This window comes from Acipenser ruthenus, chromosome 7 (genome assembly GCF_902713425.1).
Source record: "Acipenser ruthenus chromosome 7, fAciRut3.2 maternal haplotype, whole genome shotgun sequence".
Lineage (NCBI taxonomy): Eukaryota > Metazoa > Chordata > Actinopteri > Acipenseriformes > Acipenseridae > Acipenser > Acipenser ruthenus.
In genome coordinates this window covers 18,632,645-18,660,388 of record NC_081195.1, presented here as the reverse complement: position 1 = coordinate 18,660,388, position 27,744 = coordinate 18,632,645, and the positions used below count along the sequence as shown (strand labels likewise).

Below are 27,744 nucleotides of genomic sequence, written 5' to 3'. Positions count from 1 at the left end.
TTAATTAAAGGCTGTGTTTTGTATTTGGTTCAGCTATTTGTAATTCTAGGGTCCCAAATAGCTAAACTAAAATTCAGCTAAAATAGTGGAAAACAAACATGCCCACGTAGCATTTCATTCATTGCTGTAGCTTCAGTGCCTTCTCCGCTGCCCCCTTATCATACCCATATTATTATTGTTTAGTTTAACATTCTAATCCGTTCTCTTATGTCTGAAACATCTCTGAAGGTTCAGCTGTAGCAGCTGTCTCCGTGTTGTTCTAGAGGTATTGGCGTCACTCAATATTCCCTGTGCTGCACAGTGTATTTTAATGGGAAATGTTTAACAGAGAGCCTTCCGCCTCCCATTGGACAGCAAAGCATGTGTTAAATTAATCTAAGTGTGTGTGTGTGTGTCTCTCTCTCTCTCTCCCTTTCTTGCTCTCGCTCTCTCGCTCTCTCTCTGGGAGGTTCTAATAAGGGAAGAGAGGTTGAAACAGGGACTCACTGTGAAGAAAGTGGGCTAGATAAATGTAAATGGTTAAATGTATGTTGTCCGTACAGTAGAGGTTTCGTTAGATTCTTTTTATCCATCATCTGGTCAAGTTTTTCATCCACCATTTTTTTTTTTTATTGTTAATTGTATCACCACTGCAATGGCCATGTCTGGGTTTTTTTTTTTTTTTTTTTTTTAATAATCCTGTGTATAATGTAACACATTATCAAACAGCTCTTACCAGAAGAACTAGTGTTCATTCAATCTTTGAACTTTCAGAATGTCTGGGTAATGTGTCTTTAAGCAATAGCAAAACACTATCTTCTTGCGTGTAAAATATTGTGACAACATGGATATTTGTAAACTATCCAGAGATATTGGTTGCATGCAGAACTTAATTGATGCCATGTCAGATTTGCAAGGGATAATGCATTTCTTTCTTTTCCAGATGTTGTTCAGGGAGGCTGCGAGTTATTTTTTCAACCAATCATCATCTGCTTAGAGAGAACACCCCCCTTTGGCCACTTATGAATATATCTAATGTGGGGTTTTGTATTTGATGACTCAATCCCTTCACAGCAAAATTTAAATATACCTGTTAAGACAACATATTTGGTATAAATGTGTTTGATCCTAAATAAAATGATACTATTATAGTAGCCTTTGTTATTTGCCGTTTATTTTTAATGAAACATTTCCCAGAGTAATATATAGTATCCTACAATCTTGAAATGTATTTATTGTGATAAAATGTATTTATTTATTGTGTCCAAATGTTAATTATCTTCCTTACAAAATAACAGAAGCACTATAAGTTAGTAATAAGTGGTTGTGCATCAATTGATTACAATTCATAGTAAATACTGGTATCTTAAAATATCGTTTGTATGGATTTTTCTGTCTTTACTTTTTATAATGTTTGAAATTATTCTTAATGGTTTGTGTTTATACCCCCTGGGGGTTACATAAGTCACAGAGCCTGGTATATAGTTAGCATATACTGTAGGCACAATATGTGTTAACTATATCACCTTTACAAAGAAGGTTTTTCTAATCAGGCATGTTTCCTATACTGTACTGTCTCTTGCCATTGGTTTTCTTTTCCTGCCAAATGTTTGTTTTAGTTTGCATACTTTCAACCAGATCAAGGACATTTTTTATAAAGGTGGTATTTATTGTTTTGATTTATGTACTAAGAAAGACTAAACTGTGAAGGAATGTTGCAGTGGAGATTACCAGTACCACTCAGATAAGATAATGTGTAAATAAAAGAAGCATTTGGTTTCCTAAAATTCAAAGTTGCCCTTTCTGGAATGTTCTGCAGCTTTTGTTGGCTCCCCTTGGGCGTTGCATTTGCCGGAGAACTGAAAATAAAGCCGGTTTTTGCAACCAAATATACGACTTCTTTGAAGTTACACAAAGCATAGTTTACTGTAAATTCGCCTTCCCCTTTCTGCCTTCCAACGAACAGCCTGTAGTCAATAGCGCATGCTCAGTTTCCATTGATAGACTTTACACGAAGAGGTCCCGCCTCTCAGGCTAGTCTGTGGTGTATTATTACTCCGCCCACCGATAATTTATAAAAACCGTCGAGTGCCTCGCCAATTGCCGACTGAACCGAAAGCTGCAGAACGTTCCAGATAGCGCATAGTAGACCAGACTGTATTTTTAAGTTTACGAAACCAACTGCTTCAAACGCTTCCCAATAGGTATGTAAACAAACGTTGGTGAACTGTGCATTTTTTTTTTCATTAAGTAATCTATCATTAAATGTAGATATCATTTTTAACCACTGTTGGGTGGCGGCGGTAAGAGATATGAGGCAGTTTTAAAATGTTAAGTATAACGATATTTGATTGGGTTATGCATGTATTATATTGTTTTTGTTATATTTAAAAACAATACATGTTATATTTTTATCTAATAACAATTTCTTTCTGCAAAACCATGCATGTTTCATTGAATGCATCAGCCAAATTTACATTGGGTTTTTTCCACATTTGACTGCGCATGCGTACCATAAGCTGTGCAATTCAATGCACTGCTGTGTCTATAGTAGTGTAAAGGGATTATGTATGCTTTATTTACATCACAACTGTGAGAATTATCCATACGAGCATCAAAACCTATAACATAGTACATTGTGAACTGTAATAGAACAAATTGCATGTTTTGCTCAACGTAGTGTCTTGCATTTTGTTTATTTGCAGGTATTTATTTACTCTTTAAATCGTCAGCAAGTTATGTCTATGGCCATCGCATTTTTCAGACATGGAAAGGTTGTGGTTGAGAGAGCAGTAAATATCAGCGCATTCCGTAGTAAGAATTATTGCCCCACCTTAGCCCGAGGGATTTCATCAACCAGCGGAAGAAAGAATTTGGCAGCCGTAGCAGAGAGGCGTGTTCAGCACCTCGACTCTTGGGACCATTTCGGAATTTGGTTAGATGAGCCTATTGTGCTTCCGCCTCGTTCAGTAGATGCAAGCCACAACAAAAAAACCGACATTCCCAATGTTGGCTGTGCAAGTCTTATTGGAAAAAGAAAAGAGAACGAAGACCGTTACTGCATTGGAAAGCTTTCCGACAGCATTTATTTCTTCGCGGTTTTCGATGGCCATGGCGGAGATGCCGCTGCTGAGTTTTGCTCCAGGAACCTGCGTCACTTCATGAAGTAAGTTTTTATAGTCGTTTAATGTACTGGTAATTACTTGCTATTTAATTATTTGTTATACCTATAAACAAGTGTTAATACTGTAGACAATTTAGTGATGTACTGTTTGGTAACGCTAGAAAATGCATTCTGTTCTAGAAAGATTCGGCTCTAGAAGAAATCTAGAAAGTGTGTGTGTGTGCAAGTAACATGTCTAATAACCTGTGGTCTGTCTTTTCCAGGAGAAACCTTCAGTTGGAATCTGATCTTGAATCAGTTCTAGTGAAGTCCTTCCTTCAAATCGACAATGCCTTCATGCAGAGCCTTTACAGTTCAGGAGAAGGTGAGATTTCAGAATGAAATGCTGTTCATTTAAACTAACTGGCTGTGAAGTTGCTTTGCATATACAGCAGTATGGATTTCACACAGGGTATGGCACATATTCAACTTTTGCTGTACATTTGGTTTTAAATTAGTTTACTGTGTGTAACTTTAATGCTCTGTAGAGGGGGCATTAATTGCAAGGCAAATTGGTGGACATTTTTACTGGTTTGCTTTGTATGGAAAACATGTTGTAAATGAATAGGTTAGACAATGAGTTTTCCTAATAGCATGCAGTAACTGGTCAGACCATAATGCATTAAGATACAGTATACAGATGGCTCATCAGTAACTAGTTTCTTCTGAACACATTATCTGCCATTGAGTTTCTAAAAGGTTAGTTGAATAATTTTCTGGAAGGGAGTGGGTAGTGGTACACCTTAGGGGTGAGATGATACACCAAGGTCACGATACGGTATGTATCACGATACACAAGCCAAGATGCGATTCGTATCATGATACTTACGAAAAACTCATCTCTGCTTGACGGACTTTAAAATATTTCAGATCTGTACGCAGATTTAGTTGAAAATCAGTGATATGTATTTACTACTAAGTAGTATAGCACTTGTTTGAGTTTAAAGACAAAGCAGTATGTCAGCTAGAGTTTCTGGGATATCAGATTTAACTTAATTAACCAAATCTCCTAACCACATTTCTGAGAGAGGAAAAAAATACTAAGCAATGTGTTTGATAACTATTAAAGTACAAACTTTGTTCATGTGTTTCTTTAGAAAAACCTAAATATCAAGTCTTTAACTCAATAGATTATTATTATTATTATTATTATTATTATTATTATTATTATTATTATTATTCATACCATACATTTTATCACTAAGTATTTGTATTTTTCAAGTTAAGGTTGAGTATATCATTTTTTTCTTTAAGGAAAGCAGCATATTCAACAAAATAAAACATTATTATGGCGCACTGAAAGGTGAACAAATATAAAACTCATAAGTTTTCCTATCCTCCCTCAAGTAACACTATATATATATGTGTATATATAATATGTGTATATGTATATACATAATCATTTACACCAGGTTATGATAAAGAAACATTAAAAAGAGAGCAATACATTAAAACTGGTAAAACAAAAAAGAAAAAATATAGCTATCTATGTATATAAAAAAATGCTCTCACAAAAGGAGACATAAATATATAGCATTGCATACAAAAACTAGTAACTTGTCAAATTAGCCATAGCCGCAAGTTTTTTTTACAGACACTGCTCCTTTCCTCATTCCTCTCTGTCCACAACAAAGGCAGGCTCTGTCTCCGCCTCCTCTACACTTCCATTGGCTAGACTCACCACTGTCTCAACTCCCATTGGCCAGGCAGCGTTTCAGCAGCCTGTTCTGAAGCCTTTAGTAGTGTCAGTATTTCCTGCTTGCTAGCAATGGAACACAGAAAACAAAATTCATGTTATTTGGACCTGTTTATGTAAATTTCGTTTAACTTTTTGTTATTGTTAAGTCATTTATTTAACGTTTTTGTCCGTATCGGTTTTCATTAATGATTGTAACCCTAAATTAAATTAAAACGAAGAACTTGCCATTGTTTCCTCTACCTCCGCTTAAATACCTTTAGCGTCTGGTCGGCTCATTGTACAATGGGATATGTCTAGGATCAAGTGGACCTTATGTTCAAACAACCATGATTTACAGTTTAATAAATGTGGCATATTAGCTACTAATTTCAAGCTTGTATCGCGATACACAAAGGTGTATCATATCGTGTTGTAAAGTATCGCTATCCATCGTACACGATGAATCGTCTCACCCCTAGTAATCCTGCATATTTTATCCCTAGTGATTAATTACTTAACTTGTGGCTTTGTTTAAATATGCATGCTTGGATTTGACCAGACCAATGCAAGTTGTAAAATGGCTTGCAGTCATATGCCACTGGAAATGAAAGTGCCCACTAAAGTAAGCAACAAACTGTACTGAAAGGCAGATGTATCTTTTTGGCTGCCGTTTAATTCTTTATATATGGAGTTTTGAAGCAACAACTCTATTCCATGAGCTGATATAAATATAAACTGCATTTGGTCTTCTAGGCACTAAATATAAAATGTCAGTGCTTGTATAATATACAATGCCTTTCTTGGATTAAGCATTTCAAAGTGGAATAGAGCTGTTCAAGTCTTGAAATTGAATTAACAGGAATTTGATGAAGCCATAGCTAGCTGCGTTGTGGTTTGTTACTACTTTTATATTTCAACCTAGGTGATGGAGTCCAGCCCTGCCATGTCTGGACTACCGAAGACTGCGAATGTTTTTTAAAAACCATGTAAACTCCTTGTGAGTTCTTTCTTCTTTTGAGTAGCTTTGCACAGATTGGCAGTAATTAAAGTTTAAGTTTTAATATGGTTTGAAATTGTAGTTTTATTTAGCAGATCTTTTAACCTTTCTGTACAGTTAAAAGTAAATCAAACATAGTACTGATACAATATTACTGTTGTCCCCAGGTTAAAATCCAGATGCTTATTAAAATAGTTTAATCTGTTTAGTCATGCATTTGATGCATTACATGTTAAAATTATAACCTATTTGAGTTTTACAATTTCACATTTTTTAATGTCTACAATTCATAAATTAAAATACAATATATAAAAAATTGCATTAATGTGATATGATTTAAAGTCTTTGATCTTTGCAATATCCTATTTTTGTGGTTCTGTTTGCTGACACTTATTTATTTTTCTTCCTTTTAGATGATGCGCTCTCTGCTGGAACGACATCGACCGTTGCCTTGCTGCGCAATAAGACTGAGCTTGTGGTTGCAAGTGTTGGAGACAGTCCAGCTGTCCTCTGCCGTGAGGGAAAAGCAGAACCCTTAACTGAAGATCACAGCCCAAGGCGAAAAGATGAAAGGCAAAGGTGAGTCCAGTGTCAAGATCCCTAAAGAGAATCATTCAGAACTGTACCTTTTTCATATTGCATACTGCACAAGTCAGCAATTGGGGGAAGTGGTATATGAAGGTGGTCCACTGCTATAACTCTGCATTGGGGTTCGCTAGATTTGAACTAGTGATTCTCTGGCTCTTAAGCCATCAGGTTAGTCAAAGAATATTAGTGGTATATTTCCTTCACCTTGTGACTAACCACTATACACGTTCCCCTGTTTTGTATCTTTTGAAATAACCACATTTTTATTTAAACTTTTTGCAGAATTCAGCAGTGTGGTGGTTTCATTGACTGGAACAGTGCTGGTGAGCCTTATGTCAATGGAAGGCTGGCTATGACTCGGAGTATTGGTGATCTCCAAGTTAAACCTTACGGAGTGACAGCAGAGCCTGAAGTTACTACAGTAAAGGTAAGATGAGCATTGCTGATATCCTGTCATTTACTGCTGCTGTATCTTCTCTACCTTCTCCATATTTTCAACTGAAAAAAGAATATATATTGTGAGATAGCGGTTTGTGAGAGACAGCAGGGAGGGGGTTAAAACCTCCCTGCGAGAGAATGCACCTTTTGTTAATTGTTTGGATTGGTTGCTTTATTGTTTCATTTAATTTGCTAATTGTTTTGTTAATTGTTTTATTGTTTAGTTTAATTGTTTAATTGTTTTATTATTAATTATCATCCGCACCTGGTCGTTATTGTAAAATTAGATCCAGGTGCGGGGTTTAAAAGGAGAGCAGTCAGTCTGCTCAAGGCTGCTGAGTAGAAGGAGGCAGAAGAGGTGCTCTGTCTCTGAGCAGTCAGAAAAAGAGTAAGTGCTGTGTAAACCTGAGTTGGTGATTGTGTCGGTGCCAGGTAAACGGCTTAGCCGTCCTGCAAGTTAGTCAGGGAAATACCTGTGTAGTAAGTGCTCCAAATCGCAGTTAGGTGTTTGTTTTGTGTTTTGTTTATTTTTGTGTTTATTAAAAATTAGCGCGTCAGCGCTTGAAAACTCCATTTCTGTGTGCTGGGTCGTAATTTTAAAGGGGCACGAACCCGAGTGAGTGCAGCTGGTTCACAATATATATATATAATATATATATATATATATATATATATATATATATATATATATAAATTTTTTTTTTTTTTTTTTTAGTTGCAACATACCAAAGATTGCTTCCTGGTCTTAACAACTGATGGAGTTAGTGGGTTCATGGAAGGACAAGAAATGTGTGACATTGTGAAGAAGTGTCAGGATCCATCAGAAGCTGCTCTTATTGTTACTGATCAAGTAAGCGTATGTTTATCTATACTTGCAGTAGTGATTCCAACCAAGGTAGAATAAAGATTGTAGAAAAAACTGCTTTTGACTATACACCGGACAAAAAGATATGCCTGTTTGGAATGTTATTACTGAACAGACCTAGACACATGATTGATTAACAGCAACACTAGTGCTGTCTTTATTTACTTAACTGAAAGGTCACGAGGGGTGCTATAATTGTAAAGTAATGCTTGCAATTCCATATCTCGTCAGAAAAGACCTCAATGATTGAAAATGCTTGGGAACCTGACTAGTAGATGGGGCTTGGAATTTGAATCCCATCTAGGCAGTTATGTTAAAACCTCATCCATAACTCTAATTGGTGACTAGATGTAAATTAGTTTTTTCACTAGCTATATGCACAATTAGTATATTCACTTAATCGGTAGTCTTTGATTGGTGTTTTGACTGACGTGCTTTTAATTTGTCAGGCGCTGCAGTATGGATCGCAAGATAATGTAACTACGATGGTGGTACCATTTGGCGCATGGGGAAAATACAAGAATGCCCTGACATCCTCAAGCTTTGGAAGAATCATGGTGTCTAGTGGCCGGTGGAGTTAACTGGAAATGTAATATGATTGGTCTATCGAGCCATGGCTGTTATGTATGTCTCCTGTACTGTTACATGTCTGATTTCTTTATGCCATTGTTAACTGTGAAAAATGTTTGTATTTTTTACTGTGCCCAAAGGATTAAGTTATATAATATTTATTTTTTTGTACTCTGCAAACTACACCTGCTGTCTGCCTTTTGGTCTGAAAAGTGGAGCACAGCAAGCTGGACCTCATCTTGACCTAAAAGGTTCTTGTAACTTACATTTTATTATGAAAGTTTACAGATTTGTGCTACAATGCACTTCAGAATGTGCCATTTTCATCACTCCTTTCCATTGTAGTTTTTGATGGATCTATTTGTTTTACACCAGAGGTTGTCATACACTGACAGTGTCGGGGGGAGGGCTGATGAATGTATTTTAATTGATTGTACATCTGTAAATTATGTACCATAAATGTTTGTAAAGAAAAAACTAATTCTTTAAAAATGCATTGTAAAAATGTATACATTGTGTGTGGTGTTTCGTTTTTTTTTTTTGCTTTGGAGTGCTAGAAGAATCTACAAAATTAATGGTTAGATTGTTCGACCCAGTTCTTTTTAGTTGAAAAGCAGATGAACCACTGATGAGATAGATTTGTTAAACTCACCCTACAAAGATTATTTTTTTTCTTCATTACACTATTGGGTTGTTAGTGGTTCTCACATTGTTGTAAACATTTTTTTTTTTTTTTTACCTGAAATAACTTAAACTCGTTTCCACTCCCAACCTGAAGATGTCAGAAGTTAACTGTAAAAGAGGGATTATTGTCCATAGTTATTAATGCGATTTGAAACGGCCTGCTACTGAGACATGCAGAGTGGTAGGGATTACAATTTCAATTGACTCAGTTTTACAATATTGAACACGGGAGAGATTACTTTTAATTTAATATAAAAGTAGCAATGTTTCTATAAAATGGCTAAACACTACAGCTACTGGTAGTGTCATGTTTCGCAACATTTAATTTTTTTTTTATTTTGTGTTTACAGTGATTCAAAATAGTCTCTACATGTTTGTGATGGTTGCCATGATTTCTAAGTGTACAATACATAATTTTACCTTTTATTACATTTAGAAGTGTATACTTTATGTAAGCATTTGCATATTGTTTCAATTGTAAGGTATGTATGTATATGAGGTACAGATGAAGTATCTCAAGCACTAAAAAAAGACAGCACCAGGAGTGGAATTGAGGAGATTGGTGCACACAAAGGGCATTAAAGTAACAATCAGCAGTCAAAAGGAAGATCTCAAAAGATGCTGCTATTTGAAATATACGCGGGTAGGAAGGTGTGTGTTCTTTCAGTTGTGGACATTGCAGGTAAAATCCTATCTGTACAAGTTAGTATATGCTGCCCTCTTGTGGTGAAAACGAGGTATACCAAAAAAATGAATTCCATATTGGCTATATAATTTATAGGTAGAACGATTAATCACAGGCATTGTGTTTTATTTTCGTAAGCCTTTTATATTACACACAAAACAACACTGTATGAACATGAACTTTCTCATTAATAACCTTATGCTCTACAACACATGTAGCAACTGCTGCTGTCAAATAATTTCCTTCATAACTATTAAACACTCCGTAGTTTCCAAATCATTTTCTATGTGTCAGATGTGACAATTATTTTTCTAAATGTTGGTTATAGACCAGTGGCAGTCACAGATTTCTGATTTAGACACAATATGCCAGGCCCCTAAGCGCTTGATACAGTATTAAAAGCAGTTTGCATTGTTACTCTTCCTTCCATAACCATAAAAACATGCAATGATAGAATATGTAGTAATCCTATAAGAAACGTCTGTGACATGTGATTGGAGTAAAAGTCTAAATCGACGTCTTCAACTGAAGGCCTTTTGAGACTTTTAGTGGAAATGTTTGTCAAAAAATATAGGTTTCTTTTAGCATTACTGTAAGCTTACTCTACCAAACCAATAGTGGTCACTAGTTTAATTTTAAGCCCCATACTTTTTTTCTTGAGGCATATGTGGCACTTCCGTTATACAACTATTTCTTGAACTGTATTCACCTTTTTGCTTTTGATCTTGTGATCTCCAGTAAACACATCCCATATATATTATGTATGGAACGTGTTTGACAGCATTCCCCTAAATGACTAATATAATGCTGTTATAAGTGTGCCAATGCCACTACAGAAGGGCTGTAGTGGCAGTGTCATTGTTTGGGGGACCTGGTCTGTTGCTGTGGGGAGTTTTCAACAATGGAACAATGGGAATGCCATGGTTCTAAAGGAGGTAGGGGGCAGCACAAGTGCAGCTACTGTACAGTGGTAGGTGGTACTGTAATTGCCGTTGTGTGATGCACTGTCATTACTGATTCTAACCCCTGTCATTGAGATGAGGTCAAAAACTCAGTAACTGCACCTGTAAACGAGCCTGGCTCTTTTGCATAGCGGTTAAGATGCGTGCTTGCGGTGTGTACGGCCGCATGGTCACGCCCAGTCTCATAGGATCTCAGGTTAGCTGCAGCTGATAGCTAAGGTTAAAGGGGGAAGAAGGAAACATGCAGTATTAACTTGTATCAACATTTTTGGAGTATTTCTTACTTTTTATATATCATATTTTGGGTGTTATTTGTCATTCTCTATTGTTTCTGATTGCTATTCCAGCAAAAGAAAAATATTGTTAACCACTTCTGTAAGGTGAATTTCTTAAGTGAGATGATTTCAGAAAAGACCGCTATGTAATTACTAATCCCCGGGAACTATTTAAACAGTGAGTTACAGTGCTGACAACATATTAGACATGAACTATTAAACTAAAATTATACTGCAAACAGTTTATGGTAAATGCTTAATAAATCATGTGTCTGCTGTTCTGCAGTATCCAGGTCAATCTGTTACACAAATGATCCATGACAAAGACCTCTAGGATGAAAGTTCTCATACCCATTGTCTGCTGTAGCTACCTCCAAAGTTTCATAGCTCTATGACACAAACTTTTTTCTCCAACATATCCTTGAAATGCTCAAATAAAAAGTATACATTATGACTCAACACATACACTGCGTAGACCACCACCTGGTGAATGAATGTTTCTTTTAAAAAGGTCAAATTAAAATTCATTTTTTTCATATCACTTTCAAAACGAACAAAGAAAGCAGAATTTAAAGTTGAACTGCTAGACTGTAACTCCAAAATTGAAGTTTAAATAGTATGTTTTTGGTTGAAAATTAAAAAAAAAAATCTCAATCATACCAGGTGTTTTATTATGAAAATACTTTTTTTTTTTTTTTTTAAACTGCACATTTGAGACCAGTATAGTAAATAAAAATGAATGACAGGTAAGATTACTGAAGGTTTATTTTGTACCAGCAGTATGTGAATGTGAGCTTGTTGCTGTGACAGTGTAATAGTGTTATGGGAGAATAATAAAAGCCAATATCCAATATTGAGGCATTTCATTATGTTCCTTGTTGCTTCAGACTTCTTGTGTCAAGCAATTGACTTACTCTGGCTTCTCACACAAAAAGTGCAGCTTCACTTTCAAACCTTGATCAAAGGTGATCAAACCTGTTTTAAGGTATCGGCTTGACTATAGCAACATGACATAACATTTTATTACTGTGTGTAAAGGTAATTCAGGAATTCTGGAATAGTAGGCTACTAGCCTCTTTTCTGACTGCACTTTTTAAAACACATTTTCCTGTTCAAGCAATGTTAAAAGATCTTACAGTGGTTGTGATCAGCTCTTTAACTTTAGAGAAATTAATTGTCCAAATTTTACAATGCTTTTTGAAACAGTTGTGTAATTAACAGCATTTAAACAGTTGTCCAGATTTAAAAAATAACCTTCTGTGGTTTTCTGTCCCCCTCTAATATTTTATTTTATTTTATTTTTTTTAATGAAAGGCAATTATGATTTTCTTTTGTCTATAGACTACTGTAGTCCGGTTTATTGAAGAAGAGCAAAATAATATTGATTTAAGAAGTTTTAAAGTTAAAATCGTGAAATTATATAGACATAGCTTGAAATTCAAGATTGACCCATTAAACCAACAATTCTAGGGCCAAATGACCAACAGATTACCATAAATTACTGTAATCTGTTTACAATTTTCAATAACTTGTAACTATAATGGGTCTCTTTTAAGACAGATAATGAAATGTGGTAATGGATTACATTTTATGTTAAATTTAAAAAAGGACTACAATTATTACATAATGTGGAAATCAGAAAGCGCTTCAAAAGTGCAAGTCAAACCTTTCATGTGACATGAACATATCATCTTGCTAGAAAATGGTGAGTCGTTTCAACAGCTGGATCTCTAAACAATATTTTGAGCTGCAGCCTGACCAAACTAATTATATATATATATATATATATATATATATATATATATATATATATATATATATATATATATATATCTGTAAAATTGATGCTGTGTCTGAGAAGTAGCTATTTCTGACTGTAACTGTAACTAGTTACAATCTTGTCCAAGTAACTTGTAACTGTAACAGATTACTTTTAAAAGTAACTTCTCCAACAATGTATATAAGATGGAGGAGACACTTCTTCACATAGAGAATGGCGAGTGTATGGAATGGGCTACCTAGTTGTGTTGTTGAGGCAGATTACTTGGATCCTTTAAGACCCAACTTGACAAAGTTCTGAGATCAATCAGCTACATGGAACCGGACGCATCCTCTTGTTAGTACAGTTTCATATTCTCTTATGTACGTACATGGGGTCCTGCATATAGAATTGGAAGATTCAACACCCCTATCTATTACAGTCTACTAACATTCACATTCCAGAGCTCATAGGTGGAATGCAATGTGCCACTGCCAAATACCAATGTTTATCTGCCTGAACACTGATTAGTTAGAATTAGGTGGGTCCCTTTATCTGGCATTATTGCCAAAGGCTGTGCGTGAGAAGGTTAATGCACAGATAAGACCAAACGTTTTGCAACACCTAGAATTTTAGGATTGGGACAATAAAAAAAAAACAAAAAAAACAAAACAAAAAAAAAAACAAAAAAACCTATATGAACATATTTAGATCTTTATTTAACACCATGTAATCAAAGAAATTACAAAATGACATTGCAATATTATACCAGAAGCCATAATAGTATGTGACATTTTGAAATCTAACATTACATACTGTACTAATATTATAGCTTCAGATACAGGTTTTACATAATTACAGAGCGTATCTGTGATTTACATGAGGAATCTTAAGACTTACCGCTGTATTTAAATGAGAAATTCGTTTTGTATTTATCTTTCATGAATTTGGCTCCCCTTATTAACTGCACACTTGTATATCTTGCGTTTTCAGTTTGTGTAAATGTGTGTACCATCCCTTATGACTAACCCTAACCCTAACCCCAACCCATGCTCATTGCCATGTTTAGAGCCCTGTGCTTCTGCTCCCCAGAATCCTACTCCCCAGCTGAATTCGAGAGTGATATTAGCTGAAATTAGCAGGTTTGATCTCTGTTTCAGCAGTCAGAACATGTGGGTAGCTACAGCAAGTAAAGGCAAGCACGTATGTCAGATACTTTATTTATAATTTCAAATGCATCAATTGTACACTTAGAGTTAATGTTACAAAGCCCTAATGAGATGTTCCCTTTAATATTCTTAATTTGTTTTACAAAATCTGTTTTGAATGATTAAATTAAGTGTGGTATTCACTGAACTCTTTTAGACTGTTGTTGGTTCCTTCACCAAACTCCAAGACCAGTTTTATGAATATCAAACTTTATATTATTATTGAAAAACAGACTTTGAAAAAACATTATTTAAATAACTAAAATAGCTTTGAGTGAGTATAGGGCTCACGCTTCATTACACAATGCCATTTAAATATATAGTTGTCCTTCTACACAGTAAAGACACACAAGATTCCTATTATTACATAAAAAATAGGTCACAAAATGAATTTCACTGTGTCAACTTCCAGAAGAAGTTTGTCAACATTACTCCAGTCTACAACACATCATCTAACACACCTACATGCAGTATACATTACATTATTTATTACAAATAAACATAAATAGGTTTGAATAAATACATGTCTATTTTGTTTTAAAGTCAAATGTTACAATACACCAATGTACGTTTAGGTCTTTTGAAGTTGTAAGCGCTGTTTCCTTCTACCGGGTTAACATCAGAGGTGTTCCACAATAATGTTACAGTTTACAGCTATGTCCAAAAGTTTTGCATCACCCTATAGAATGAACTAATATTGCTTCACAAAATTGAATGAAACCTGCAAAATAATGTTAGGTTAACATAATGAGTCACATACTGCCCATATACTTAGCAAATAACTGACAAAAATGGGAACATTTGACATTTATAACGGGACTTCTGTCTTCAACTACAGGGTACTGCGATGGGTTCCACTATAGCACCTAATTACGCCAATTTATATATGTGTCTTTCTGAAAATGAACATACATATACAAATAATCCCTTTATTGATTGTGCATGCCATTGGTACCGATACATTGATGACATTTTCTTTGTGTGGACTGGTTCCAAAGACAAACTTTATGAATTTGTAGAATGGTTGAATAATCTAATAACATATAATAATTTATTGATGTAACTGTGATAAAGAGTGGAGGATCTTTGAATACCACGATACACAGAAAAGCAACTGATAGAAACACTTTGCTGCATGCTAAGAGTTTTCACCTAACTCATTTAAAACAAGCACTTCCATTAAGCCAAATGTATAGAGTACATAGGATCTGTAATCAAGAAAAAGACAGAAATTATTAGATATGCATAACCGCTTTTTACAACAAGGTTATCCTGATGGATGGCTTAATGATGCATCTAAAGTTCAAAGTATCAATAGGTCAGACTTTTTAAAACATCACAGTAAAGCCTAAAAAGTCTTTTTCGGTATTTTTTCCATCTACATATAATCCTCATAGTCGTGCCTTACAAGAGATTGTGCGTAAACATTGGAATATCTTATCTACAGATATACGTCTGGGTTCTACATTTAAAGATCCTCCACTCTTCTTTTAAACGGTGTTAAAATATAAAAGACGTTGTGGTTAAAGCAGATCATTTTGTTCCCATCCCCCTTCTTTATTCCTCTTCCAGGATGCTATCCCTGTTTAGGCTGTGCTCAGTGTAACACACTGTGTAAAACAGATAGCGTTACACATCCTTTAATAGGTAAACGTTTTTCCATCAAACAAAGGATTACATCTAACTTAGTCTATCTATTATTTTGTCCGTGTGGCCGTGGATATGTTGGCAAAACCCTTAGACCTCTCAAAACCAGATTAAGCAAACAAAAGTGCAGTGAGCTGCAATGACCCTACATCCCCGATAGCCAGGCATTACAGTGAGTTTGCGGATAATGTAAATTCATTGAAATGCATGGGAATAGAAACCATTTCTGTAAGTAGAAGAGGAGGTGATGTTGCTGTTAAATTATTGCGAAGAGAAACTTTTTGGATTTTTAAACTAAACACATTAATGCCCACGGGACTCAATGAAGACTTTGAATTATCTCCATATCTCTAGTTTGTTTAATTTGACTTATTGTTTCGTTTTGGTATGAATGAGTGTCTTTACTGTTTAATATTCAATAATGACTGTTATTAATTGTTTAATGGTATGCATTCAGCTCCAATCTATATTCTCTGGGTTATTAGTATAACTCTTTAACCTTGTTTGATAAATAGACATTGTATAATATGCCATTCATTTTTTGTTCATGTAACGAATGACAAGGATTATTTAAATGTCGTGTTATACTGAATATAATATGTTATTAATTATAAAATGATTAATATCTCTACTAATTGATTAATTATACATACTTAAAAGGTCCCAGTATCACAGGCACCTGTGAACGCTGATGGGCGAAACATGTTCGTGACTGAGAACTGCACTTTTAAAAAAAAAATGTTTTTAATTTAAATAAAGGAAATAATTTTGAGTGCAGACCTTTTTTTGGTTTTCTTTACATTTATAAATCTAACATGAAATACTGTACTATTATGGCATCCAGTAGACTTTTACAATATTATTTTGTAGTTTCTTTGATACACGATGTTAAATAAAATATCTAAATTATGTTCATATAGTTTATTTAATTTTTTATTATCTCGCAATCCTAAAATTGTAGGTGATGCAACCGTTTTGGCCATAGCTGTACACTAAAATATAATTCATTGTAGTCTGTACACATTCAGCCATAGTATAGCCTTCTGAGCATTGTGCTATTTAGAAAGCAGTTCTTGGTGACTAGTGTCACTAAACCTAAAACCAACAAAGCAGAATGCAAAATCATACAACTGATATCCATACAAGAACAACACAGATTGACAGGTGTTTGTAACAGGAATATACTGTACTATATATGTTTTTAATAATACAAAAAATAAATAAACTGTAAACTACTTTTTTGGAAATTGAATTTTTTCATATTATATTTTAGTTGGTCAGTTTTGTAATGATCATACTGTGCTGCGCATTTAAAAGTGATTTAAATGTTTTTCTTGAAAATGAAACAAGAAGTGAAAATAGTGCAATGGCTCACAAACTCCCAGTTAAAAAAAAAAGATTAGAGAAGATTTGTTGCTGTGCTGTTCTTTTCTAGACCTTAAGAGACAAAAAGGTTTACATAACGAATAGCTTTAATTTACCAAAATTAAATTCCATTAGCTTTGAAATTAACTACTGGTATATTTGTGTCACTTTGAGGGAGGGGATGTGTTAACCTGCACCAAAAAGTACTAACAACTTAGTTAATATGTTTTTACTTAGTTTACCATAGTAAAAGCAAAGCGAAGTGCCATAAAGCATAGTGAATGTAAGTTAAAGCACAGGTAAGCATTGTTAAGCCCAGAGAGGTATGATAAAGTATATTACAACACACAGCAAACTTCACAGTGCTGAATGCACCTTTCAAGGTGATTATGGTATTATAGGGTTGTGTCAGGTTGTGGAGTCTATGCCAGAACAACTCCAGGCTGTCATTGTGGCAAAAGGCAGACTAACCCAATATTAGGTGTGTGTGAGTAGGGGGTAGTCACAATGCACTAATGTCCTAAACTACACTGTTACAACATTAATTCTAGCATAACTTTCTTGCAGTTTTGAGACTGGGAAGATAACCAAGTAGGGTATAAACACATTAACAACATTAATGTAACAAATGTATGCAGCCACAGTGGAGTTTTTGAAGTGCATGTCATATCAGAATGGCAGAAATACCTTTCCACTACTGCTTTTAAATATATCTGTTATATTTATTTTTCTTTCTATCTCTCGCTCTGGGAGTGTACAGCAGGCCGGAAGGGGTCTATGACTCTTTCTGTAGAAATGTTTGTTGATTGATGTTGTGTCGTCCTGTGTTGGAAAGCCAGTTGTTCTTGGCTCCAAACGTAGGACCCTCCAAGTTGTCCATCTTCTTCACCAAGCGCTAACCTTGAAAAGGCTGGATAAAATATTGTTATATATTTAATCCCCTAGACATAGTTATTTTTAGCTAACATATTTCATTAAAACACCCATTTAATGAATGCCGTGCATTCAATATTGTGTATAAATATTTAAATGTGGGAAACTTTAGTGCAACATATATTTTGACCATAAAACAACTACAGGAAGTTTAGCTTTTTCTTTGCTAAATAGGTTTCACAGGTTTTAAAACAAGTCAACATTTTTACTGATGAAGACGGAGCTGATTACAAGCCAAAAAAGCTATGGGTGAATGAATTACCTCACTAATAATTGTGTGTCTTTTCATTTTTTACATTACTGGTACTTAAAGAGCCAGTATCACCTCCACATATGTTGTAACACTGCCTGTGGTCGATTAGACCTTGCTGTGCTGTTTCCTGTCTTCCCAGTCAGGCATTATGAACTGCTTCAGACAACTACGATTTATCCCGAAGCTTGGTGGTATGTTTACATTTTTGGCTGCAGTCCCAGAATTAGCATCTTCATTTTTTCCGGTCAGGTGCACCATGATAAAAGTCAGTTGATGCACCTATTATTATATCTACTCTGTTTGTGAGCTGAGGTCACAACCAGTGTTCGGTTGTCATCTTGTGCCATTTCGAACCAGAAGCCTAGTAACCAGAAGCCTAGTAAACTGTCATTCCGCCATTTCGCATAAGCTATTAATTAATTTATTATTAATTAATATTAATTAATTTGTTCATTTTTCTTGTTACAGTAATGTTAATGTAACAGTAGAAATAAACCAACTTGACTTAAAGTATCTTTTTGTATATTGTGCCAGCAATAAATAAAACAGCACAGCATTTCACTTTTATTCTCAACTCAAATAAATGATTTGCAAATGTTTATTCTAAGAATTCTAAGAACTTACTAGTCATTTTAGAAAAAAAGCTAACCCAAGTGTCATTCTCCACTGATAAAGTGGCAGTATTTAAATGACAAGTTACTTCGATTGCAATGAGCAGGTAAATCAAAAAACACACAAAGGGTTCGCTCAGGTAGCCCCGCAGGAAGCGGAAAATGAAAGAAACGACAAAATACAACACAAAAGCTTTTTCAGGTATGGTATAATTGTTTAGAATCGAAGAATAATGCATGATCTTTCATTGTTGACTGGTGAAGGTTGGTCAACTACCTTTCCTTTATCAGCCTATGACCTGCTGTGTGACAGAGACCTGTAACCCAACTTAGGTGCAACTGGAGACTGCCATATTATGGGTGGATGGGGGGAACTGGATAAGTGTAAAAATAAACTCACCTCATTGATATTCCACATCCTGCCCACCTGGTCTTTGCGTTTTATTTTACTTTCATAAAGTGTGTCCAGTTTCATTGCCACTGCGTCGATCTTAGACACAATGCTGCCAATAGACTGCTCCAACTGAACAACCCGTCGCACCAGCCTTTTAAAAGAATAGAGACTCTGTTAAATAGGCTCAATCACAGATGTATCTTCCACAAGGAGTTTACCTTACTGTAGGACTTTAAACACAGATGCATTTCTTAAGCCAGAATATAATCATTTCCACATGGGCTGGCCTCATTTGGACCTGCTTCTTCAGTATATAGAAAAGGACCTTGTTGGAAACAGGACTAATTCAATTAGTATCAATCAAAATATACAGAGCAGAGAAGCAAGGGGATCATGAGGTACTGAATTATTTAAGAATATTGAGAATAAATCGGGAATAAGAAGATCTGTATGTTAACACCCCTCCCCCACCCCAGCACAGCCATATAAGCACAGGAAGCACAGGAGATGTCCTTTACAAGTTCGATCATAAGTAGATTTCTTTAGTGAAAATGTAAGTGTGACAGACGTTGGACCATCAAACAGCCTCCATATACACCAGATTATGATGCACATTAACTGGAGCTAAGTAAGGTTCCTAGTACATTTTATAAAATGACTTGGATAAAGTAAATGCTGTGTTTGGCTGAACAAGATCACATGATCAGGCAGTAAGAATTGTCTTACTGCACAGTTAGGGGTGGATCACCTGTGAAGATCAAAGAGCGTCTGGGTCAACAGCTTAAGAAAATTAATTAAATACTTCTTGACACCATACTGGCAGTTAACAGAAATGAAACAGAATTGTACAAAATTAAAATGATAATCTGTTTCCTTAGATTTATTTTCTTTACAATCTCAACATTTCGATCTTAATAGTTCCCGTGAAGCCCCAGGCTGAAGTACCAAATTCAGCCGGACTGCAAAATCTGAAATTGGGGTGGAGATCAGTTACATTGTAACTTAACAATGAAGGCACCACATATGACAAAAAAAAACAAAAAAAACCTAGATGGTAGATGGTATTAACAGGTAAATGCTCGCTAATTGCAGACATCAGTATGTATACATCAATTATATTGCTGTGAGCAGTTTTGTTCACATTAACTCATATGGGTGACACTCTGCATCATGCCTCACTGATCATCTGGGAGACTCTGGAGAAGTTAAACTACTGTAGTGTTAAGAAGAGACGCAGGCGAAGAGGAAAATTATTGAACTCTAACAAACTTTATATCTTATGTGATATGTGTGTATCTTGTATTTCTATATACATTTAATTGAATGTGAAGTGCCTTTGAGACTGTAGCAAGCAGTGATTGCATCAGTTGCAGCTGACCCTTTGGGCTTGTGAACAACAGTGTTCCCCCATCCCCAGGACACCAACTTTGATAACTCTGAGACACTCTCTGTTCTGATTCTATCTTGTGCTGTGATAACAAAGGATTGCCTGAGACAGGAGAGAAGTTACACCACAGTCGACACCCCATCAGATCAAAGGATTTACACCCTGGCCCCAGGAAAAAACTGCCCAGGACAATTGGTTCTGGTAGGCTCCAGCACAGCTGAAACCTCATGTAATGAACAAAAGGCCTTATCACAAACTTCTGTGACATCCTACCCAGAGACACACCCTACCCTGTAAAACACTGTATAAAATCTACTGTAACCCTTGTGTACGTTAACAGTCTCTTGTAGACTCTTCCCTTGTATACATTGATTAAAATATCTAGAGCTGACAATAAACCTGAATCCTCTCTTTGGATAGAGGAGAATAAATCCACTACACAGGCAGCGTGTTTGGAGGAATACAAAATAAAGGGGTAGAGCGTGATTATTGTACTAGGAAAACAGTGATTTCAAACGCTAACTTTTCTTACCAAAGTGTATAAAACATGTAAATAAGCAGTTCTATTTTTAGTTTTATTTTTGTAATTTTCCTCTACAGGAAAATAATACATTCAAACTGCACTTCAAAAAAAATAACCTTGAATATATAAAAATAAATTAATACAAAATGCACTCCGCAGTCATACATTTTTCTGCAAATTTGTAGCTTCTAAAGACAAAGTATAGATACTATTCTGCACTGGTGGAAGGGTACATTCAGTACAACTTATAGTATTGTTTTTATCTATTTTTTTTAATAAAATAAACATAGAGCCATTGTATGTGTAGTAACCCACTCCAGGGTGTGCAGTCAGACAGATCTCACTGCACTTCTGCGTGGTTGAAGGCATGTGTAAGACATGTCTTACCACACATCCTGGAGTGGGTTTCTGCTTACATATCGCAGTTGGATAAGGAATTCTCTAGATATATAGAAATCTCTAAATTGTGACATAGGTACATATGGATATACAGACACCCACCTCAGCTATATCCCTGAAAAATGATAAAATGTAACAGTGACAGACAGACAGACAGAAGAATAATTAATTACATACATCTCAAACTCTGTTTGTGATACACCATTACTGTTACTATTCTCCATTGGTTTGCCGAGTGTGTTGTTGCTGTAGTCTTTTCCAAGGTTTTCTATCTCTGCACTCAGGGAAATCTGTAAAACACCAGGTTTGGTAAGAAACGACAGGAAAAGATTAAAAAGATTTTAATTCTGTATCAATGTACTATAAAATCATATTAGGGTAAATTGCACATTCAGTGTGGTAAGAAATGTATTATGCAATCAAGTCTCTGCTTTTACAGTAGTGGGATATGTCTGCTCTATTAACCACACACATTTGTATTACCAAAGTTTACTCATGTAAAACAGTTTAAATGTGAACAATAATGTTGGTAGCTTCCTGTGCTTTTCCTTCATAGTCATAGCCTGGGTGTTGGAGTTTTCAGTATAAATCACATACAGTATTTGAAATAAATGTTTTGGTGCTAAAATGTGACTGTTTCTAATTTAACATTTAGTTTGACATTATGAATGGTTCTATGGACAGAGGAGAATATGCAGTGGTATTGAAAGTTTCAATATCCATATTTGAAATATAGTCGTCGTCTTCTGAATTTAGTGTTTCCTCTCACCTTCTTTTCCCCATACTCCTCATTCCTGGCCATTGCTAATACTGACCTATTTGAAACTTAATTACTCTATACAGAGCCAGGCTCATTATTTATTTTACACTAATTACAGTAGTTTAATTAGTACAATGTGCCATTTAACACCACAACTCAAGAAGCAGCGTCTTACAAGGTTAGTTAACATGTGTTAGCCAAGTGTAATTATTCCTGAGGTAAGAAAATGCTGCTACCTGATTTTTTTATTTAAGTTAGGCTTTGGATAGGAAAGTTTGACGGTTCCTTATATCTGTGCGGTTTTAGAAAGGACTGATGTTGTGAGCTCAGAACATTGTATACTGTCAGAATGATTGCTTATTTTGTTTCTTTAAGTAAAGTGTTTTAATTACTTTTTTTCTTTCTAGGAATTAAAGTTTACTGAATTGTGTCACACATTGATCATAACTATATATACAACTATAGATATTGATACTTTGAGTAACTGAATATTTTGGGTACATTTTCTATACTTAATTACCACATTAAACTTCTACATGGGCTACTTCTACCATGGACCCATATCATTTCCAGACCTAGACCATTTCAGGAACGACATTTCTTTCCAACTCTACCTTGCAATGTGAGATGTGAACCTCTAATACAGTATCTTACCTTCTTCTCCTCCAGGTCACTTATCATTCTGTTCTGCTCTACTTTATCCAAGATAAGATTTCCATCATAGTCAAACTTAGCAAAGGCTTCAGAGATCTCATGATCGCTGTGACCCATTCTGAAAAATGATGATTTTAGAGGTTACTTGAGAGAAGCTTTGTATTGTGGTTTAAAAATGTGAGGAAGAATACAGTTTTGTATACATTGGGTTTTGCTCCATATGCATAACTGGAGCACTGCTGTAATGTAAAGGATTCATATATCTTCTTTAATGATAATGAAGAGTAATCATAATATTGTCCAGAATAGCTCAAAGCCAAGTAAAAACAGATATTTTAAAAAAATATATATATTATACCTCAATACTGGAGCGACAGAAACCAGAATCACTCAGATTTGAGTACAGTTGAAACTACTTATTATTTAACATTAGCGATATTATCTCTCATTTCTTGTTTTGTTATTTTGTTATTTTGTACACACAAAAGACAATATTCCTCTGTCCAGTAGAGCACCCACCAAGAAAAGGTGTTAAAACCAAGCCTTGCCCAGGACAATTGGAAGCTGCTAGAGACTGGAAAATGCTGGAAGATGTTGGTCAACGGCTTATTTTTCCACCTGAGATTGCCACCACTAATCTACGACCAGACATTGTCTTGTGGTCTGGATCAGCACGCCTTGTTCATCTGGTAGAGTTAACAGTGCCATGGGAGGATGCTGTGGACGAGGCGTATGAGAGGAAGAAACTTCGGTATGCTCAACTAGCTGCTGAAGCGAAAGGCGAGGATGGAGAGTCGAGGTTTATCCAGTGGAGGTGGGTTGTCGAGGATTTGTGGCACACTCTACAACCCGGTTTCTCAGAGATGTCAGATTCAGTGGTCAAGAGTTGCGTCACACAGTGAACAACTTATCTGAAGCAGCAGAAAGCAGCAGCAACTGGCTGTGGTTGAGACGGAAAGATTTTGGCTGGGGATCTCAAGCACAATAGAAAGAAAGCAATGCTGATGTTCGGGTAAGTAAGCTGGGCTGAGTTGAGTGGGGGACGGATGGGGGGTGATGCTGGGACGCCAGAATCACTGTCGAGCCTTGAGGTGTTGTGGGCTAGTTGAAAACACAGAGGACGGAAGGTGCCCACTTGAAGACCCTACAGATGTACCCTACTTAGCTCAATCCAGACGGTTGTCATGCTGATACGCTGGGGAGGCAAAATAAGATGGTCCCTGCTGCCAGCATTACACTTCAGCCATAAACAACAGACAGAAGGATATCTACATCATCAGATGGAAAGAAACACAAATGGATGGAGATGCAGATCGATCAAATTAGTTTACTGTAAAGCTACGTCTTAGTTGGTGCTTATCTTGGCGAGAGCCGAGTTCAAATCAGCATGAAGTTTTAACATCTACTCTCATGTAATGGAAATCATTTTTCTGTGTTATAAGTATGTATGGAAAATAACGGAGATCAACACGGATTCTACTGAACAAAACCAGAATCTTTATTTCTCCTCTGCTTCTGTGCCAGGTTACATCAGACATTAGCTACATAGCCCCATACATTTCTATATTAACCCCTTACCGGTAAGTGTCAGTGTAACATGACAAAGTCTTTTAACCACAAAGGTGGCCCTGCCCTTCTCTCTGGCAGAATTAATCTTGCTGTGTCTTGGGCTCTCCCTCGCTTGGCTCAGGGCTTGCTTCTAAGGGCCCACTGCTGTATGTCTCTTCTTCTGGGAGCCCTGGATGAACTTGAAGATGTACCCTGTTCCTTCTCTTATCCCCAGATGATGTTTCAACAATGTATGAGCGAGGCGCATCAGCTTTTCCTAACTCTGTGCCGGGCGAAATTGTGTTGGAGACCCACACGTTGTCCTGGTGTCAATGCAGTCTTCTGTGTGGTGCGGTGTCTCCTGTTATAGTTTTTTATTTGCTGGCTCTTCAAAACCCTGTCTTTTTGTCCAAAAGATTTTCTATTAGGCCAACATGGTGTTAGCTGATTTGGTGTCACTGGTAGGGGGATCTCAGTCTCCTTCACATTAGTAGTTCAGACGGCAATGGCCCATGCTGCAATGGCATGACCCTATACGCTAACAATGCTCTGTATGGGTCTGAATTCTTCTGAGCAACATCTTTATTGTTCTTACTGCTCTTTCAGCTTCCCCATTGCTTTGTGGATAGTGGGGGCTGCTTGTAATGTATTGAAAATTGTATTCCACTGCAAATTCTCCAAACTCGCCTGACATCAACACCTCTGGAACCCCGTGCCTGGCAAAGATGGACTTGAGTCCATTTATGACATATGCTGTTGTTGAGGTGGGTGTCTTTAGGATCTCAATATATCTTGAATAATAATCAACTACTAGGAGGTATGTGTGGTTTTGCCAGTAAAACAAATCTGATGCCACTTTCTGCCATGGCCTCTTCGGCAATTGTGTTGGAATTGTCGGTTCTGGGTAGGTTGTTTGGTTCTTCACACAGATATCACACTATGTCACCAACTTTTCAATCTGGCTGTTGAGTCCCAGCCACCAATTGATTGTTGTGCTCTTGCTCTGCACTTAGAAATTCCCATGTGCCCCTTGTACACCTTTGTCAGCATTTCTTTCTGTAGTTTTTCAGGAGTCTATGTCCCTGCCACAGCAGTTCCCCTACACAGAGTAGATCGCCTTGGTGTATCCAGTACGGTCTCAACTTTAGCGGCAGCTCTTTTTGTCTTGGCCACCCATTTCTACACATCTGGATTAACTGCTGGCAGATTGCATCTTGCTGTTGCTCTGTTTTTATTTACTGAAGCTTTGATGGAGAGGCAGGCAGGTTGTCCTGTACAAAGTCAACGTACACCTGGACCTCGCTCTCCAGTATCTTCTCCTCCTCTGTCAATGGGCGTATGACAGGGGCCCTGGACAATGTGTCCGCTGTAATTAATGCTTTGCCTGGAACATGTATTATTCTATATGTAAATCTCAATAGTCTGAGGCGAAAGCGCTGAATTCTCTGAGGCAGTTCATCTAGTGTTTTTGCGCCTAGGAGAGCTAGCAGTGGCTTGTGGTCGGTTTCTATTGTGAATTGTAAGTCAAATATGATCTGAGTGTCCATGTCCAACTAATGCCTTTTTTTCGACTTGTGCATGCTGCTGCTCGGTTTCTGACAGTCCTCTGGAAATGTATGCTATTGGTCGCCACTCATTGTTGTCTTGCAATTGCATTAGCACAGCTCCAATGCCAAATGAAGACGCGTCAGCTGACACAATTGTCTTGGCTTCTGCATTATATTGTGCTAAGAATCACGGTGAGCTCAAGTCTGTTTTGATTTTTTCAAATGCTTGTTGTTGTGGTAGTCCCATGACCAGCAATTTTGTTTAGCAAGTCCTGCAGTGGTTTGGTGGTGTCAGCTAAATGTGGTAGAAACTTTCCCACATATGTAACCATGCCTAGAAATCGTCTCACATCCCCTACATTTTGTGGAACAGGCATTTCCCTTATTGCATGCTGTTTTTCTGGGTCTGGTTGTACCCCAGCTGAACTAACCTTGTGTCCCACAAACAAAACTTCTGACTGAGCAAACTCACATTTCTCATTTACAGAAACCTATTTAGAACTGCATTTAATCTTTCGTCGTGTTGTGCCCGGTCTTTGCCAAAAACTAGAACATCGTCGGCCTGAAATATGACTCCAGGCAGGCCATCCAGTAGTTGAGACATGTGTCGCTGAAAATGTTCAGGTGCTGATGAGATACCAAAGGGCAATCTGTTCAAGCAAAACCTCCCAAATGGAGTGACAAATATTGTTAACCCTGCTGGTTCTTTTGCTAGAGGTATTTGCCAGAACCCTGAACGAGCATCTAGCTTTGTGAATATTTTTGCACCATTCAGCTGAGCGATTGATTGCTCCCGGCGCACTCACTCATTCAACTTTGTCAAGTCAACGCAAATTCAGATTTTTTACACAACTCTATTGTATTGCTTTAAGTTCTTTCTTTACTCACTGTTCTGTTCTTTTTTTTCTTTTCGGTCTCTCCCTGTCTCTTTCCCTCTTTGTAACTGTTGCCTGGCTGTTCCAGCTCCGTCTCACTCATTGTTTTTCTTTTTGTTGATTTAAACCTCTCGGGTAAATTTCTTCAGGTTTCATGGTGAGGATTCAGTCACTTCTGACACCATGTGTTATAAGTATGTATGGAAAATAACAGAGATCAACATGGCGCTACAGAACAAAAGCAGAATCTTTATTTCTCCTCTGCTTCTGCGCCAGGTTACATCAGACGCTAGCTACATAGCCCCATGTAGGACATTTCTATATTAACCCCTTAATGGTCAGTATCAGTGTAACACCATATCTTACTATATTTTCTAAATTGGGAATGTGCAGATTTATTAAGTATGACGTTCTAGGGTTAAAAATAGTCTCCTACCTGTGGTCTACCAGTGTGAGCATGGGACCAAGCAAGTAAGACTTAACCTTCTTATATCACTCATTAAATCTAGCAGACTTACTGTCTCAGGGTTTTTTTAAAATCTTCATACTCCAGCTCATCGGATCCAGATCCTAAAGCATTCTGCACATCAGATATCTTCTCATTTTTCAATTTCAGCATCATCATGGTCTTCATATAGCCCTGTAAACAAAGACTATTTCATGAGCTTGTTGCATAAGCACAGTGTTCCACAAACTACTGCTTCTCATAACGTATTGGTATGTACCCTTGTAAAACATGTGTGTTTCCATTACAATACCTCGAGGAAACCTTAGCAGGACCATAAGCTGACCACAGCATGGTCAACAATGCCATGCAACAGATACTTAACAAAAAATGGATACAAATTTCAAAATGTGACATTCCAAAATCCAACATGAAACACTGTACTACTATTATGGCTTCCGGTAGACTTGCAATATCATTTTGACATTTCTTTGATTACATAATGTTAAATAAAATATCTAAATTCTGTTAATATATTTATTTTATTTTTTT

The 27,744-nt window shown here is 36.4% G+C and overlaps 2 protein-coding genes across 2 annotated transcripts in view; one reads left to right on the top strand and one right to left on the bottom strand.

The window, feature by feature from the left end:
* Nucleotides 1-2,048: 2,048 nt before the first annotated feature.
* LOC117414904 (protein phosphatase 1K, mitochondrial-like) lies at nucleotides 2,049-8,794 on the top strand. The gene is made up of 7 exons (XM_034024755.3): nucleotides 2,049-2,183; nucleotides 2,685-3,145; nucleotides 3,367-3,467; nucleotides 6,231-6,396; nucleotides 6,688-6,832; nucleotides 7,559-7,693; nucleotides 8,158-8,794. Exons 2-7 carry the CDS (start codon nucleotides 2,718-2,720, stop codon nucleotides 8,287-8,289), a joined length of 1,107 nt encoding a protein of 368 aa, XP_033880646.3. The 5' UTR covers nucleotides 2,049-2,183; nucleotides 2,685-2,717; the 3' UTR covers nucleotides 8,290-8,794.
* A 4,547-nt stretch (nucleotides 8,795-13,341) lies between these two features.
* The window catches only part of LOC117415945 (polycystin-2-like protein 1), a 34,561-nt gene continuing 20,158 nt past the window's right edge, over nucleotides 13,342-27,744 (bottom strand). Inside the window, exons 11-15 of the mRNA XM_059026526.1 lie at nucleotides 27,266-27,387; nucleotides 22,778-22,895; nucleotides 21,541-21,653; nucleotides 19,061-19,205; nucleotides 13,342-17,773 (exon numbers count right to left, since the gene is read on the bottom strand). Coding sequence (XP_058882509.1) covers nucleotides 17,759-17,773; nucleotides 19,061-19,205; nucleotides 21,541-21,653; nucleotides 22,778-22,895; nucleotides 27,266-27,387 — 513 coding nt within the window. The 3' untranslated portion in view covers nucleotides 13,342-17,758. The remainder of the gene's footprint in view (nucleotides 17,774-19,060; nucleotides 19,206-21,540; nucleotides 21,654-22,777; nucleotides 22,896-27,265; nucleotides 27,388-27,744) is intronic.

Bases quoted from the DNA above. Each gene is read 5' to 3' on its own strand.
- LOC117414904 (XM_034024755.3), top strand. From the start codon at position 2,718: ATGTCTATGGCCATCGCATTTTTCAGACATGGAAAGGTTGTGGTTGAG. The intron at 6,833-7,558 runs GTAAGATGAGCA...TTTTTTTTTTAG, and splicing joins CTGAAGTTACTACAGTAAAG to TTGCAACATACCAAAGATTG. The intron at 7,694-8,157 runs GTAAGCGTATGT...TTAATTTGTCAG, and splicing joins CTCTTATTGTTACTGATCAA to GCGCTGCAGTATGGATCGCA.